The sequence below is a fragment of the Mycteria americana genome, chromosome 11, assembly GCF_035582795.1.
Source record: "Mycteria americana isolate JAX WOST 10 ecotype Jacksonville Zoo and Gardens chromosome 11, USCA_MyAme_1.0, whole genome shotgun sequence".
NCBI lineage: Eukaryota > Metazoa > Chordata > Aves > Ciconiiformes > Ciconiidae > Mycteria > Mycteria americana.
In genome coordinates, this window is record NC_134375.1 from 8,048,495 (window position 1) to 8,065,091 (window position 16,597).

Below are 16,597 nucleotides of genomic sequence, written 5' to 3' on the forward strand. Positions count from 1 at the left end.
TACTCATCAGCATTGAGTTTGAGAAGACTCCTGTGATGCCACCTTCTCCCTCCTTCTCTGAAACTCCACCTTTGTGGAGTCCTTTGTCCTATATTGTCAGTTATTGCAACTGCTTTTGGAGAGAGGTCTCTGCCAGGAGAATTTATTATGTGTTTTCAAACCAGCTCTTGCTCAGGACCTGATTTATAGAGCAATGTTGCATTTTTGCATAGAGAGGATTCCAGTGATAAATGCTGCCGGAGTTGGACAGTGCAGGATGTGTAGGACGAGAGCTTCTGTGTGGTAAAGCTCAGTGGTGGTACTGGTTTTGTGGCCAGAGCCCAAGCACCAGAAGTTCTCAACTTTGTAGAAACACATCTGTGTTCTGCCAGGCTTGAGTGCGGTGATACAAACAACATTTCATTACACGTAAGAATTTGAGGCTACTACTTCCACTTAATGTGTTTTTTTTTTTCCTCTGCCAAAAGGAAAAGTATAATTGCATTTGTCAGAGGGGTGGTGTTGAGCAAGACTTGCTGTATTTTGGTTTGATGGCATCTGAAGTGTCAGGGAAGGCTGCTATGCTCTCTTAGTAAGCAGTGTCTGAAGTCCTGCACTGTAGGAAACATCCAATCCTGAAACTCAATGGAATTGGTGAGCAAGTGAGGATTTGGCTGTAAATAAGTGTGTATGTTTTTTCCTAGATCTTTCAAACTTTTAAATGTAGCTACAATAAATCAGCTTTCCTAAGGAACCTTTAAAATAACTGTTAACTTCTTGCCTCTGCATGACAAGCTTGAGCGTGGTGAAATGTGAGTACTGCTGACAAGTTTGCGGATAACAAGAACTTGGTTAGGCATTGATAACACTGAGGATGTAGCTCAGAAGTAGTCCTTGCTCTTTTCGGTTTGTGTGGATCAAGAGATGCCTTTGCATCTAAATAATGCAAGACGCAGTCAGCAACGTGTGCCCATCGTGTTTGGAAATGGGAGAGACATTTCCAAATGGGAAAGACATGTCCAAACGACGCCCCTGTGTGATCACTGCATTGGTGATTCTGGTGTGGTGCACAGGTGGTTTTTGCAATCCAGCACATTTTGATTCTGCTTGTGTTGCTAATCTCAAGCAGGCACAAAGATTTAAGGGCCTCACTCTTTGCCAAACCAGGAAACAAGCCTAGTGCTATGATAATAAATGCCCTGTGAATCGCTTGGGGAGTGTGCACGTTTCATGAGTTGTGTCATCTACAGATTGAGGTGGGACTGAAAATGACAATTAGCAGCCAGAAGTGGAAGTGCGACCCGTTATGTTAACTTCCAAATTCTGCCCTCCTAAATATAAATGTTTTTTCTTGTAAAGAACTGTTATACCAGCATTTGCCTAGTGCCTTTGTGTATGTATAAAATGTTGTTCTGGAATGAAATAGTATTTTTTAATATTGCTTTTGGTTTGTGTAGGTTTCATTGGCAATAAATCCCAAAATATTTAGGCATAATGGCATAAATTCAAGACTATGCTCCAGAGTAATTTTCATCACTCTTTTAACATGGTTCCTCTGTCATTTAATGCTTTTTAAGTAATATTTCCCTCTCCCTACCTTCTTGTTAGAGGCATCTGCTTCATCTGGTTAGAATGCTTTGCAGGAATTGCTATGAAATGGTACAAAACAACACTTCAAAAGGATAAAGAGGTACTTGGAAGGGAGAAAAAACTCGCAGTTTGTCTTTAGAAAGCAAGTCAGTGTGAGCAAAGGGAACTTTTTGATTCATGAAGAACCTGGAGGATGGTGGCCATCTGCTTTTCAGTATCACTTTTCCTCGCTAGCCTTACAAAGAAGTTAGCACAGATGTCTGCTGTGTTCGACCTCTGGGAGTACAAAGGGTGTGAGCTGCCTTTTTATGTGTTATTCTTCACTAACATGCTGGACCTGAGGCTGAGAGAAAAGGAGCATTTCCTGTGTGATGCCGTTGGTACCCCCGGGAGCTCAGAACAGCACAGGACGTGCTTGGCACCTCCTGACCAGAGCGTTTTTCACATCAGAAGGGGCCATATGGTGTCTTGGCGTCTCTAACCGTTGCTCACAGTTAATTACCTGCTTTTGTTTCCATCTCTGCTGTCATGTTGGGGATTGAGTGTTACTGCTTTCTAACAATGTGGGCTATTGCCTGGGAAGAGGCACTTGTGCTGTCATGAAGATACTCTGATTTAAGCAGCTGTTCAGGGCCTCATAGTAGTAAAATGAAGGAGATGATGTGTGTTTACTTTGCATTTACACCCAGGTGTAAAAAATGCATGAGACCAAAAACGCTTCTTTGTGGTCTGCCTTTGTTGCCGAGTTTCATCATGTACCATGGATATGTAGACACTTCCCTTAAAACCGTCAGAGTTGCAAACTGGAGCAAATTGTGCAAGTATGCAGATTCCAGGGGTTTGTATCTATTGCAAGAGCTGTTTTTTCTCCACTGTCCTCAAATGTACGCACGCTAGTTCTCCCTTATGTCATACTTCCTGGGTGAAGTGCTGAGTAGACAGTGACTAACTGTGATATTGTCTCCCTTTCCAGTTAGGACCCAGATGGAAAGTTGGGATTATCATTCTTTTTAAATAACCAAAACTGGTTTTAATTTTGGGTTTTTTTCTTGCTGTAATTTATCATAACTGTCCAGCAATCTGGTTTGGTGTCTTGGCAGAGGCAAAGCAAAAGCTATCATTCTTGGAAAATGGCATCTTCGTGGGCTTCTGGAGGGTGTCATCTGTTTGTTTTGACTCGACGATTGCCATGCAAACTGAGGCACAGATCCCTGGCAGATTACGTGCTGAATGTCAGTGGAGCAGCAGCGCCCAAGCCTGCAGCCCAGGACTTAATTAAGCACTCAGACTCTGTAACCACCCAAGTGATTATCTTTTTAAAAAAAAAAAAAAAAAGGCAAACCAAGACAAACAAACAAACAAACCCGCAAACTTCTTGAAACCTGCCTCAGTAAGCCAGGCACGTTTGGGCTCTTGTATTGAAACCAATCTTGCATGTGCTCCCAGCTTCTGGCTCCCCTGATGTAGTTTGAACCTGCGGAGAGACTGTGTGAGCACAAAGAGGAGACTGACACCAACCACTCTATTGAGGAGGATGGTGCAAATGGTCATTTACACTAAGCCAAACGTGCAGCATGAGTCTCTGGACTGAAACCCAGAGCTTTTTCCTTCTCTCTAGGAGACCAGTGACTTTGAAACTACTGTAAATTTAAGATGGAGGACGACGGCATGGAAAGAGCAAGCTGTCAGCAAGCTGCTGCATGTTTGATTTGGTGATGATGATGTGTGATAGGAAACACAGCAAGTAGATGTGCAGTGCTCCAGGAAGTGTGCGTAGGGAACATGTTACGTGTGAGGCAATGGGATAAAGCATTTTGGCTAGCATGCATCTTTCTTCAGCCCTTATGAGGTAAAAGAGAACATGCTGTGTAAGTTAGTGACAAAATGTCTGAGTGGGGTAAAATGAGCTGGGCAGGAGGCTGTCAGAGGACAGCAGAGAGGCTCTGTATGTTTGAGGCTGACAGGGAGGAGCATGACTTCATCCAGTGGGTCTAAATATACTTCATAAATCATACTGTGTGGCACAGTTACTCCTTATGCTTCTGATCACAGATAAGACTTGCTTCATGCGCTTGGCAAACCTCAGACTACCCTTTACTTGGTACAAAATCATACCACTCCCTTAGCTTTTCCTGACTGTATTTTTGCAAAAGTTGTGGCTAGCATATGCTGTTGAATCTAGATGGGTCTCATGTCTTCTGTGAAAGGAGAGATGGGGTTCAGGCCATGGTATTTTGCGCTGTGTTATCATAAATCTGTTAGCAAATGGTGAATGTTGGAAGAGCTTGACCTCTCTGTAGGGATATGGTAACAGCAAGTGGGGTGCATTTGTCGTAAGAAAAAAAAAAGTGCTTTCATTAGGAGAGGAAAGCACTGCATATTTGCACTGTGATGTGGTTAGGGATGTGTCATTTTCCTTGTGAGGAAGAAAAATAACACCCTGCAAATGCCAGTGTATGCTTAGAAAAAGATCTTCCCACAAGTTATCTGGAGGTGAGGACAGGAAGTGGAGCTCTGTTTGTTTATGGTGCAGAGAGCATTTATGATGAGAGGATGAAAGTTGTGATCATCTGAATCCTATTTACATTCCCCATCTTTTAAAATCCCAGTGGAAAGTACTCTGATTGCATCCACCCTCTCCAGCCTCTTCCAGGAACTTTGCCACCAGCAGAGTCACTGAAAGAAGGCACCCGTTCTTGCTCTGTAGCCAGTAAGTCAGCCCTCCTACCTTAAAGTACTGCTTTCTTTTCTAGTAATTCCTCTCTAGTTGATCTGGTGAAATGCATTTGAAGGCCAAAGGAAAGTGAGTTAGGAGAGAGAGATGGGTATGTTTTGTAATGTGTCTCTCCCTGGAAAAATAAATATTATGATATATCTGAATCCTCTGTTTCTTTGGTCACCTCTTCGGATTAGTGCTCGCAAATGTACTTTGGACTTTTTACCTAAATTCTGTACTCATTCCAGACAAAGTCTTTATTGGGAATGGCTGGTATCTCTTTCTAATAGTATTTTTTTTGTTCTAGATTAAGATGAAACTTGGTTTTATAGCAAGGAAGCACTAAAGAACTGGCACAGGGGTTCTTGCTAAAAGCCAAAAGTTAAGGTAGGAAGGGAAAAAAAAATCCTACCTGCTGATGCTGTGTAGGATCTGGAAAATGTCTGCACTTTTCCTATCATTCAAAGAGAAAATTACCTGTCTTTGAGGGGTGAGTAAATGTCTCCCTCCCTTCTCTGTCCCCCAGTGTGGATGTGACTAGGCAACCTACTACAGGGAATTATTTTTATTGCTCTTTCTCATCTTGCAATGGACAGCTCTTCTGGGGCGGGAAGCCTGGGGAGGGTCTGTTCCTGTCTCTCCCATTGTAGTGCGGCTAAAGCTCTCGGCTCTCTAGACTAGCTCTGAAAAAGGATATACAGGTAGTTCAGCTGCTAGGTCACTTAACCCCCATTTTCCCGGTGGTCTGGGGAGCAAAGTGTTATTCACAAGCATCTTGAACAGTAACCCTGTTTTGAAGTGACAAACCACACACAAGGACTGAGCTGTTTCCACAGCTGTTTATCAGAGGAAAGCAGATAACTTGTTGCTGTCAGCATTATGTGTTCCAAGAGCGGAGCTTAATGTGGTTTTTTTTTTTACATTTTGTTGGTGTTTGTACAAAACCTTGTTTTATCCTGTCCATTAATAATAATAATTAAAAAAGCCCTAATGGTACCTGCAGGATTGCTCCGTGAATTCTGTCTCCTTCTGTGAGAAACAAAAAATGCCAAAAGGCATACCTCAAAACTTCTAATTTGAAGTAATCTAGATTTCTCAAAGAGGAGAGTTAGCCTGTTTGTCTTGCTCAAGTTTTAAGTGAGGGGTGCATGTTTTTCTGGTGATACATTGCAGCTATGTTTCACGTTGGTGAGCCTGCTGAAAATGCAGCTGCTGTGAGCTAGAAATGTGACACTTCAAAATCTTGGGTCTGCTTTGCTTCATGTAGGCTAGAGACCCGAGGACATTGTTTTGTGGCTTCCTGACACAAAAGGTCAGTCTCACTGTGAAAGTGGTTAGCACCATCACCAGGCACAGCCAGAGGTTTCACAGTGTGCTTTTTCACGGGGAGGATTATTTGCGTGGGTTAACGGCAGCAGTCTTCAACAGCAGCACTGTGCTCCTCTTCTGCTGCTGTGAGGTCCTTCCAGCTGCTGTCAGGTCCAGAACAAAAAGTTGAAATGTCAGTGATCCTCTCAGTTTCTCTAACCTCTCCCTTTTCCCTCTTTCCCTCCTCTTAGATCTCCTTCCACCAGGAGTCTGCAATCTCCTCAACCCGGCCGCTATCTACGCTAACAACGAGATCAGCCTGGGAGATGTTGAGATATATGGCTTTGACTACGATTATACATTAGCACAGTATTCTAATTTACTACACTCTATGATTTTCAACACTGCCAGAGACATCCTAGTAGAACAATTCAAGGTAATGATGTGTACGAATTTCCACTCAAATAAGCTTACTGCTGTCTTTGCGACACCCCAGACATGTTTGCAAAATGCCACATTGTGCACATGTGTCAATTACTTGTTTTATTGCGATAAATTTCATGTTTCACAATCTTTGATTGCAGAAAGTTTTGTCTGTACATGGAATTAATTTCCTTTGAGACAATTTACCATGCTCTACATTCCTGAGGTTTTATAAATATGGAGCAGGAACCTTAGTCTAGAAAGGTCTGGTCTGTTTTACATAACTATGGAAATAATGCCTGCAGAATTGCTGGTTCAAGGTACACATGGTGGGTAAACACGAACCGTGGGCCAACACTGAAGCTGCACAGAACTTGACAGATGCAAGTCAATGCGGATGACGCTGTATAGCATGTCCAATAATGGACACCCTGTTTGCAGGAGGTGACTAATCTGTGCATTTTCTTCCCATAGTGTCTTTCTTTTTAGAGGGGCTCTGCAGTGCAATTGCTTTGCCAAATATATGCATCAAATGGAACTCACTAGAAGCATCCTCACTGCCTGAGTGAATCTGTTACATTTTCACTAGTGACCCTTACATAAAAGAAACTAGTTTTGGGGATCCTGATCCTTTATGTCTTTCTCCATTCATCCACTTTCTTTGTTGAAGGGGCAAAATGAAGTGCACCCCTTCCTTGGTCAGTTTATGCCTGGGGTGAGATGACTAAGCCAGCTCAACAGGTGAAATAATTTTGTTGATAACCTGATGCTTATGCCTCTAACGATGTCACTATCTGTCTTCCCAGTATCCAGAAGGGCTGGGGAAGTATGACTACATTCCAGGGTTTGCCATACGTGGACTTCATTATGATGTACAAAAGGTAAGCTGTACACAGTTCAGTCTCCTGGCCTTTGTCTTCCATCACACTACGTTTTTAGTGGAAATACTTTCTGTTATTGCTTACAATAACATCGATCACCAAACTATCGGTGAAATACATAGTCCGGTTGGCTGTGCTTTTCATTGTGTGTGGGGTTCTTGCTTATAAACCTTCCAAGGGAAAGATGTCTTTTGTGTTTGCATAGCCTCTAGCAGAATGGGACATTCTAGCAAAGACCTCTGGTAACAGCCTTGCCAATTTAAAAGTCAGTTAATTCCACAAGCTAATTAATAGAAAACTCAGCTTGTTTGTGTGATCGTTTCTGTCTTTCAGGAAATTTAAACAACAAACTTAAATCCTGCATCTACAAATACTTGCCAGGAGCAGAGGCATTATGTCTTACTCTAATAATAGAAATGACTTGTCAGGAGAATGCTTTAGGAAGCCTTCCCCACCCCCCACCCCGAATAATAGGACTGCTTGGAAAAAGATCCAAGCTACTTGAGATGCATGCTTCTTAGATGCAGAGGCAAGCAAAGTGCAAGCATTAGCTTTAACCCTTTTCAGTACTTTGGACGGATTCCCTGAAAGCCTGATGCCCAGTGATGTAATGCTGGCTGCTGCAGCCAGGCAGTCAGGTGGGAGCACAGCAGAGAAAGTTGCTTCACTGTAGTAGCTTTTCTTATGTTGAGCTTTGAGCAAATTCAGGGGAGCAGGCAGTACAGGCTGGAGTGTGTGTGCTGTTCCCCAGCAGTAGAAAAAAAAGAGAATGAAGAAAAAAACTATTAGTTTTCCTATGTATTTTGTCCTTAACTGAGGTGACAGCATGGCAGCAGACCAATTCTGCCTCTGACTTTACAAAGGAAGAAGTAGATCTGTGAGAAACTGAAGTTTCTTTTTCTGTTTAAATCTTTGGCTGATATATCCAAGGAACACAGAGGCGACTAGCCTAGCCAAGCAAAGCATCCTTTGAGTGAGTAGAAGGTGATAACTCTCTTTTCTCAGGATCAGAATTTGCTAAACACATGAAAAACCGGGTTGTGCCTGTCTAAGTAAATCTTTCAGTATATTTGCCTGCACTCCTCACAAACTAGTGGGAGGTCTGCCCATGGTGTAACAAGCTGCACTGATACGGTATTGTGATAAAAGGAGGTGCCTGAAGGTAGTGAATGCTCTGTGGAATCAATTACCTTTCGCTGTGGTAGAAACAGCACAAATAGTTTGATGCTGTGCCCTTACTTGAGTTGCAGAGCAATGCAGGTTTAGTGTGAGGCTGCTTTCCATGCCCTGAGAACTTGTGTTAGGGCTTCAGAATGATGGATGGAGGAGAAGGGATGACTCATGAATAGGGGAGTCTGATACAAAAAACTCAAAGAAAGCTCTAATGTTACCAGCTTGGTGTGCTTGTGAACATCTTTGCTTAAATGTCTATTGGGGAGGGGAAGAAGTGGTGGAGGGGAGAGCCCTTGTGTAAAGAAAATGACTGGGCACAGCTGCGCTCTAAACCAAAACTTGCCCACTTAGTTCTGCTTAAGATAAACGTGAGGAGAAATAGATCTCTTGTGCACACAAAGCTGCTTTGGAATGTGTGTGCTTTTGGAAGGGAGATAAGAAGAGACTGTCTGAGTCACAAAAACATTGCTCTCTCCGTTTTTCAACTGCGTCCCTGTCCACTAACTTTGGAGTGTAACAGACAAGTGGTATTTCAGCTCATAGAAAGCTGGTCTTTTGCCAGAGAGGCCAATAAAAAGTCACAGTATCAATAAGTGTGTGTAAAAGTGGCTGGGGAGTAAGTGCAGCGTAAAGTACATAGAAGTGGGATGTTTATATTGAATTTTATTTTCTAAATGTCATTTGTGTGGAACTTGGAACTTAAATAAGGTTTCAGTGTAAACCTACACAATTCTAATAGTAAGTATCTGTCCCTTATCACAGAGTCTTCTGATGAAGATCGATGCTTTCCATTATGTCCAGCTGGGGACGGCATATAGGTCTGTCAGTTCTGAAAATCATTTCCTAAATGCCTGTATATGCAAAGGTGGATTACTAAATCTGAGTGTATGTTCATGGCATATGGGTTTTTTTTTTGAGCAGAGCACAGTCTCGTCTGGCTTATCCTGTTTGCACTTGCTTCAAATGCTTACCTGGCATATAACTGCAGGGAGTTATTTTTCTCAAGCGTTTCAAGCCAAGTGTGGGTGGGAAGACCTGGAGCTTTTTGTAATGGTTAATGACACATCTGGTCACGTACTTTGCATGATGTCTGAGTTGCAGCTACAGCATATCTGGGTTAACGTCTGTGAGCAGACAGTGCAACTAGGAAAGGACTCCTCTGTATATGGTCCACATACGGGCCTGTCTTCTCCAGGCAGGAGTGTATCCCAGCAGTGGTCTGCTGTGCCTTGTCACAAAGCTAAGAGGAGAGTGGTCTGGATGTGCAAATAAAATCTTAAAGCAGTGCAGACATGTCAATAAAGTAATGATGCGTCAGAATCTGGGCTCAGTTTAAGGCCTAGGTTGTCCTGTTTTTCCTTCTCTTCTGTTGCTCTCCAAGGAGAGCTGGGTGTGCTTTGGAATAAGTGTCTGAAGCCATGCAGAGCAAACTTTTCTCCAAGAAGTTGTGAAACTGGAGACTGGGAGAAAACCTTGCCCCAAAAAGTGGAGATGGGTTGGCGTGTAAGAAGTAATAATTCATAGATATCGGTGGCAAAGCTCCTGTAAACTGTGTTGTATTTCCTGAGCATGGAAGCCAATGTTTCTTTTTCTTGAACTCTGCCCTTTTGCTGTTAAGCTTCAGTTACAGTAAACACTCCAAGAATATTAAGAAGGGAGTTTCATAATCAGAGAGAATTGGCTTCTTTGAGTGCTAGCTTTTGAGGGGGTGGGAAAGAGGGGTTGGTACTGCCCCATATTTCACTTCAGCTTCATAAAGAGATTTTTAGCTAAAATGCATTTAAACCTTTTTCCTATTATCTGTTTGTAACTATCCTTCTTGAAGTGTCCTTTTCCTAAACTGTCCTTTGCTTTTGAGCAAAACTGAGGCAACATTTAACTTCTCAGAGGCTGTACCATGATTGAATAGGAAAGGAGAAAGCGAAAGTTGCTGACTGCTTGAGTAAACAGCCATCAAAAATTGTGCAAAAGGCAAAAACTGCAGCAGTCAGATAACCTGATGTTCACGAACGGTACAGCTCATAGCCATACCTGTGATTACAGTGTTTTGGGGGAAAACAGCGATCTCTGTTGAATGGTCTGAGTGAAGAACTTGTTTTGCTTAGGAAAACTGAATAGGAAGGAAACCTCATTTTCAGAAAGCTCTTTTCCTACACCTTTGCATTTAATGGTGATATACCTTGTGGAAGCAACCTCCCCAAACCTACAGTTACCCAGTGCTGCCAAAGTCAGGTCGTGGGGCCAATTTGGTGGGGCAGTCCTGCCAGCAGATTGACAGCATACAGAGAGAGGCCTCTGTCTGAACCCTCTTCTGGAATGTGGATAAAGCCCCTCAATTAACTTGGAGGAGCAAACAAGGTGTCTAAAGAATGTCTCAGGAAAGATTTTATGTGAATCTTAAGAAACCATGGAGCTGTCAGGCTCTCTGGCTATCTCTTGTGCAAGAGAAATTTGTGAGTTTTAGAAAGGAGCTTTTTTGTCCCATCTTCTCTTTCTCTGCAGTTTGTAGCTCTGTGCAGACTGGTGAATACTGACAAACTATTTCTGTTGTTTTGTGTCTAGAGGGCTCAAACCAGTGCCTGATGAAGAGGTAATAGAACTCTACGGTGGTACGCAGCACATCCCCCTGTACCAGATGAGTGACTTCTATGGCAAGGTATTGTAAGCCCTTTACTGCTCTGATGCAGCAGCTCTTATAACAGCTAGGAAAACAGAGTGAATTATATGAGCATGTAAATGACTCCAGCCTCCCTTGGACTCCAAAAGGCTCAGTCCCTAGTGAGCTGCAGTGTGTGTTTTTGTTCTAGTGGGGATTTGCCCCAGAAGTTATTTAGCAGTTTAGCATGTGAAAGCCATCTGCGAAGCATTCCTAAACACCAGGGCTATTGGCCTAGAGCTGAATGGCTCTGGAGACTGATAGGGAGATGTTCCCTGCTTGTTCCTTGGCCAAATCTAGCTCCCAAGCTACCAGGGTAGCCTGGAGCGATGGTGTTTGCAGTGAGTTGTGTGGGAGGGGGTATGTGTGTGTAGCAGCAGGGTGCTGGCAATGCCTTTCTCTCTTTGGTTTTGGGTAGGGTTTTTTTCCCTCATGAAAGGGATCCCCTTCCACACTTCTTCAGACCTCCTCAGTGGATATTATTCATAGGGTTGGCATCCATGGGTGTTGGTTTTTTTTTTTTTTTTTTAGGCAGAAAAGCTTACTGTCACAGTAAAGGACTGAAATTCTGTCCGTAGGAGCTGTAGGAATCCTTTGGTTGCGTGAACTAGAGGAAGTTAGGAGAGATTTTTCTTCCTCCGGAGTCTAGTGTGATGCAGTGGGCAAGCAGGGCCGTTCACATCCCTTTCCCCCCAGAACTGCTTTGTTTCTTGCCCTTTGTTAGTTCAGTTGCCTTAGGGGAAGCTGGAAGGAGAAGGGCAGGCTTCCTCTGGTAATACCCCTTTGAGTCTGCTGTGTGAAGTCTCCAGCAAGGTCAGTTTTTGACTTCTCTCTCTCTCTCTTGGGAACAATTAATCTGAGTGGTTGCTTTCTGGATAAGTATATACTCTGTTTATAGCTCAGTGTTGTTTCCAGCTTTGAAATAGGATGTTTCTGTTTAGGATTTGATATCTGTCTGTAAACTGCACTCGATTAGCCTCCCACTGTGCAACGCTTCTCACTCCTGGTGAACTTGAGATGATTTCACCTTTCTTTTTAAATAATTGTAAACATGAAATCTGCTTCGAGTTGTGGCCTTTTGTAGGACCAGGTCCTCATGCCAAGGTGCCTTTCTGTGCTGCTTTGTACGTACCAGGTGTTTTCTTCTTTCCTGTAGTTAGTATCAAAAGATTTGGTATAACATTGGCCACAGAAGTAGGTATAGCAGTTTGTTCTTTGTGAAGAGGTGAATCTCCTCTCCTAATAATGTAATGAACTCTGTAAACTAATAGGTGGATCCCAAAGAGAATGAAGGTATATACAACTAATGACATTTGCATCCAGCGTTAGTGGGAAAGCGTCTGGGTTAAGATGACTGCTGGTGTGAGCAGGTGCAGTGCAATTGGTGTGGCGTGAGGCTTTAGCAGGGGTCTTTGATCTTGTCCTCCTTAGTCTGCCATGCTGATGTTGCTACCTGTATGGATAACAAGAAGGTCTGCCAGGTCAGTGATTGCAGACAGCAAGGCATAAGACAAGTGGGACTGACGTAGCTGAAGCGTGTAAATATTCTCTCTTAAGGGTTTTCTTGATCCTCTGTTGGCAAGAGTGTGTGGACAGCTACTGGCATCCCAACACCTGCAGTAGGTAGGCACAGATCTGGCCCAGGGTTAGACAATGCAACTAGTGTGGCTTTTGCTGGCAGGACTAGTGCTGGCCTGTAATGAAGGTGGGGAACTTACGGGTGTTGTGGAAAAAGCATATGTATTATTCTTTCTAAAACTATGGTCCAGTTTTCATCCTGACTTGTGTCAATACGTCTGCTATAAGGAAGTTGAGGCCACTAAAGGGGCGGTGGGGGGAGGCTGGACTTGCCTTGTAGGATGATGGCATAAGGCACAAAAACAAAATCAGAGTTGACTACCTACAAGGTAAGTGTTTGCTGTTAACATTGAACGTTTAACTGTCTCCTCTATGCTTAAGGTCTTGGTGGGACAGGTCATTGCTCTGCTGCACTCTTCTAAATCCCATGCCTAGTGATTTCAGTAGGAACTGCCTGTCTGTGTCCCTCTTGCTTCTTTCCCATAATCCCTGAACAGGAAAAAAAGGTGGGGGATGTTTTCAGGAAATTTTGGGTTGCTAGTGGGAGAAATGTTCCCTTAGTCACCACACATCAAAATGGACAAAAATATGTTGAAAGGATTCAGCGAGTATCACCAAGCAGCACCACCATGTGCGATAAGTGGCCCAAATCAGAGGGTGTTCTTTGTGTTCTCTTCTGCTGTAGGTCAAGTTGTCCTGTGCTGGATGGATGGATAGAAATTGTATAACCCTCAGCACACCAACATAGCTTTTGATCGCGGCATTTTTGGTAACAGACCTCAGGCAATATGCTGTTTGTTATTCCTTTGCCCTTTTGCATCTTCTTTCTTGACCCCAACTTGTGTTGTCCCAATATTGCCTTTAGATAGTGCTGCAAACAGAGTGCTAGTCTCTTGTTCTACCCTTATAAGACCAGACTAAATGGGAGATGTTACTGTTGTTACATCCTGACATGACAGTGGCACGTGTTTGTCATTAGGCAGCATGTGCCTTCTGTCAGCTTCTACCATGTGTACCTTCTGTGCTCTTTAAGATGCTGCTTTCATGTCTGTATTTCACATAGCTATAATAAATGTCTTCTGATGTGGACCAGTATTATCCTAGAGAGCTGCAACTTTGCGGCTGTCAGTCATAGATTGCTCAAAGCACACATGCACAGGCATGATGTGACTGGATTGCCAGGACATCTCTGGTGACTGGGTTCATTGAGAGGTCTATGTACTTCCCAAATTGCTTTTAATGTACAAGACCTTAGTAACGGTTCCCTTGGCTGATCTGGCACTTCAGCGATGAAAGATGAAAAAATTTATTCCAGCTTCAGCTTGACAGTGACACTCACCGTAGTCTTCTGCACAGCTGGAACATACTAAATAAACAAACTTCATTTTATTGGAAGGCCTCTCCAGAGCCAAAGTTGGCTGTCGACTTGCTGATAGGTTTGTGGTTGATAGGCAACAAAAATAGCAAACGTATGGAAGAGCTGCAACCTTGCCTAATGCAAGGTGAGTTATTTCTTGGGCAGGATTTAATTGTCCATTTCCACTTGACTGCTGAGTGGGCTAAAGTTCTTTTTCTTCTTCTTTGTGCCCACTCTGGGTTTTCTGTAGCGACCCAAGGATAGGCAGGCATTGACAAACTGCTTGTTGGAGTGATTCTTGCATTGCTGGGTGAAACCTCACTGAGATGTGGTTAGAGCAGCTTTGGTGCCCGTGTGTCCAATGTCACAGCCTGGTTTAGATGAAGAATGGGGCACTCCAGCAAGGGCCATAGCTGCTTCTGAAGCAGAGCATTGTCTCTTGGCACCTGTGGTAATGCCAAGAGGCCAGATGGGAAGCAGAGGACATGGGGTTGAAATAAAAGTTAGTGTCTAGGACTGACTCCCCACTTCCTCCACCTTCCACCCCATGGTGTTAATGATGCTGGGTTTGTTTAATGATTTCTGTGAAGGAGAAGCCTCTCTCTTGTCAAGTGTTAATGCATTAGGTTAGCGCTTTGGTTGAGAAGAGAGGGTACTTGCTGAGTAGCTGGGACTTTCCACATTAGTGTTTTTCTTTTTGTTAGCCTGGAACGTCTTCCAGATGGTACTGGGTGATATGAGTTAGTTTGTTGGCTTTGCTTTTTGTTTTTAAGTATTTTTTATTTAATGTGTCTCCTTCATTTTTTGCTTTCCAGGGTCCATCACTTAAGCAGTTTATGGACATTTTTTCTCTTCCTGAAATGACGCTGCTCTCTTCAGTCATTGATTACTTCATAACTCATGGCATTGAGTTTGACCAGGTGCATCTTTACAAGGATATATCTGTAAGTAAAATGTCAACTGCCCCATAGCTCATACCACATCAGAATTGTGAGCTCCTTGGCTTGTTAGCACCAGTGAGCTCTGCAGTACCCAAACCTAAGGGGCTGTTAGTGAGTAGCCTAATACGACAGTGTTATTGCCCCTTTAGATTAAAGCATTACCAGGGAAAATTCAAAGCTGTGTTTTCAGAACATGTTAGGTTTCTGTCTGTACCACAGAGTTGGTGTTGCTGTACATTATCTCTTGCAGGAGTGCCTAGGCTGGTTAGGTTGAAGGTCCTTCCATGGGAAATATGTCACAAAGCTCGTGTAAATGTTTTCTGGTTCTGCAGACTTTTAAGCTCTATGTTTTCCCGTTAATATATCATTTTTCAGAGAGGCTTGGTCTAACCGTGTGCCAAACAGTTTGCTTTACACAGCGATTGTTGTGAAACACCTGCCCTTGCCTGCTCTGAGAATCCACCCCTTCCCTTTGCAGCTACAGAGTAGTCTGATCTTTTTGGGGTGTTTTCCAGTGAGTGACTGTAGTTTTCAAGAGCCAGTTACTCCAAGGTGCTAACTGTGCCATCCAGCTTCACTCCTGGCATTTGAAAGGTCTGCATGGGATTATCAGCATTGTTAGGGGGTACTGTTTGACTTCTTAGTTGATGCTGTAGGCAAGATGTAAGTGCTTAAGATTGCTCCCCGGGGTGACTTCTGTTGACAGACTATGCATCTTCCTTGGTAGCCAAGTCTTATCGCATGCCTTTTTCCATGGAGAAGGGGTTTAGATTTGTACCTTATGGAAATCTTATGCTCATCCACTGGTAGTGGCCCATACATTCACTGTTCAGTCTTCTTGTGAGGGAAGTGGAGCTCCACATCTGTGCTGCTTCTGCTTCTTTTGTGATAAGGATCCACCCTGTCAGCTTTGCTGCAGCCAAGGATTACAGCTTACGTTCTGACCTTCTGTTAGTGCTTGATAAGAGCATGCCAGCCAGTTTCCCACAAGACCTTAACATGTTTCTAGGGTTTAGTTGTTGTAGTTGTTTTTTGCTCTTGGGGTGGGTAAAATGGGAAGAGAGGATACAGCTGAATCCTGAGGCCTTTCGTCAAGAGTGTCTTCTGAGCCTTCTTTTGAGGTCAAAATGGACTTGTTCCTAATAGAAATCTTGAGAGCAGGTGGGTGGTTGCCATAGCCTAATGCATACTTGTTACAGGGTAAACAGTGTGCTTAAGGCCCCAAACTAATGCTAATCCTAGCATTTGTCTTCGCATCCTTCGCTGAGGGATGTGGTTATTCCTGAGGAGTGCCTGAGGCAGGCAGAGAAGGGAGCTCTAACAGAAAATCTGTGCCAATGCCTGACTTCTATACTGAAAAGGTGGGGACTGTCCTGTGCTCTCACCAGAGGAGTTCTTGCTTTTTTCTGTACAATGAGGATAAACAAACATTTTTGCAAAATTTATCCCTTTGCAGTATCTGAGTGCAAGCACAAAGCAACGGTTTGCGGACGTGAGCACAGAGATCCTTCTGTGCCTACACAGGCAGGTGTCCGAGAGGACTTGCGTAGCCCCAACTGTTATTACAGCACAGGCTTACAGTGAGTTAGGACATGTCTAAACCTGATACTCTTCTATAATTCTTAGTGGTAATCCTGATTGCAGTGCTGTGTGTTTGGGAGCAGGTTGAGTGCTACAGACGCTGCACTGAGTCAAAAGGGCAGACCCTGAGGCAATGGTAAAGATTGAAGCTGACACGTAAACCAAGTAGTCCGGTCACACCAGTTTGGTCGCTTCATATTTGAGAGTAAGAACGTACAGTTTACCCTGCTTTCCTTTGGAGGAGTTTTTGAGCCCTGTTTGATGCCTCCCCAGGCTACCAAGATTTTACCTGCAGGAACCTTATAGTTCTTCCTCTTTTTTTTTTCTTTTTTTTTTCTTTTGCTTCTTTTGCTTTTTGGGGGGCAGGGGTTTAGGGAAGGAGCATACTGGAATCTCTTTCTGCTCTGCAAAGGT

At 43.5% G+C, this 16,597-nt stretch overlaps 1 protein-coding gene across 1 annotated transcript in view; it reads left to right on the plus strand.

Annotated features, from left to right (window-relative positions):
• The window catches only part of NT5DC2 (5'-nucleotidase domain containing 2), a 29,194-nt gene that overhangs the window by 2,343 nt on the left and 10,254 nt on the right, over positions 1 to 16,597 (plus strand). Inside the window, exons 2-6 of the mRNA XM_075514226.1 lie at positions 5,845 to 6,029; positions 6,823 to 6,897; positions 8,833 to 8,888; positions 10,633 to 10,726; positions 14,477 to 14,605. Coding sequence (XP_075370341.1) covers positions 5,845 to 6,029; positions 6,823 to 6,897; positions 8,833 to 8,888; positions 10,633 to 10,726; positions 14,477 to 14,605 — 539 coding nt within the window. The remainder of the gene's footprint in view (positions 1 to 5,844; positions 6,030 to 6,822; positions 6,898 to 8,832; positions 8,889 to 10,632; positions 10,727 to 14,476; positions 14,606 to 16,597) is intronic.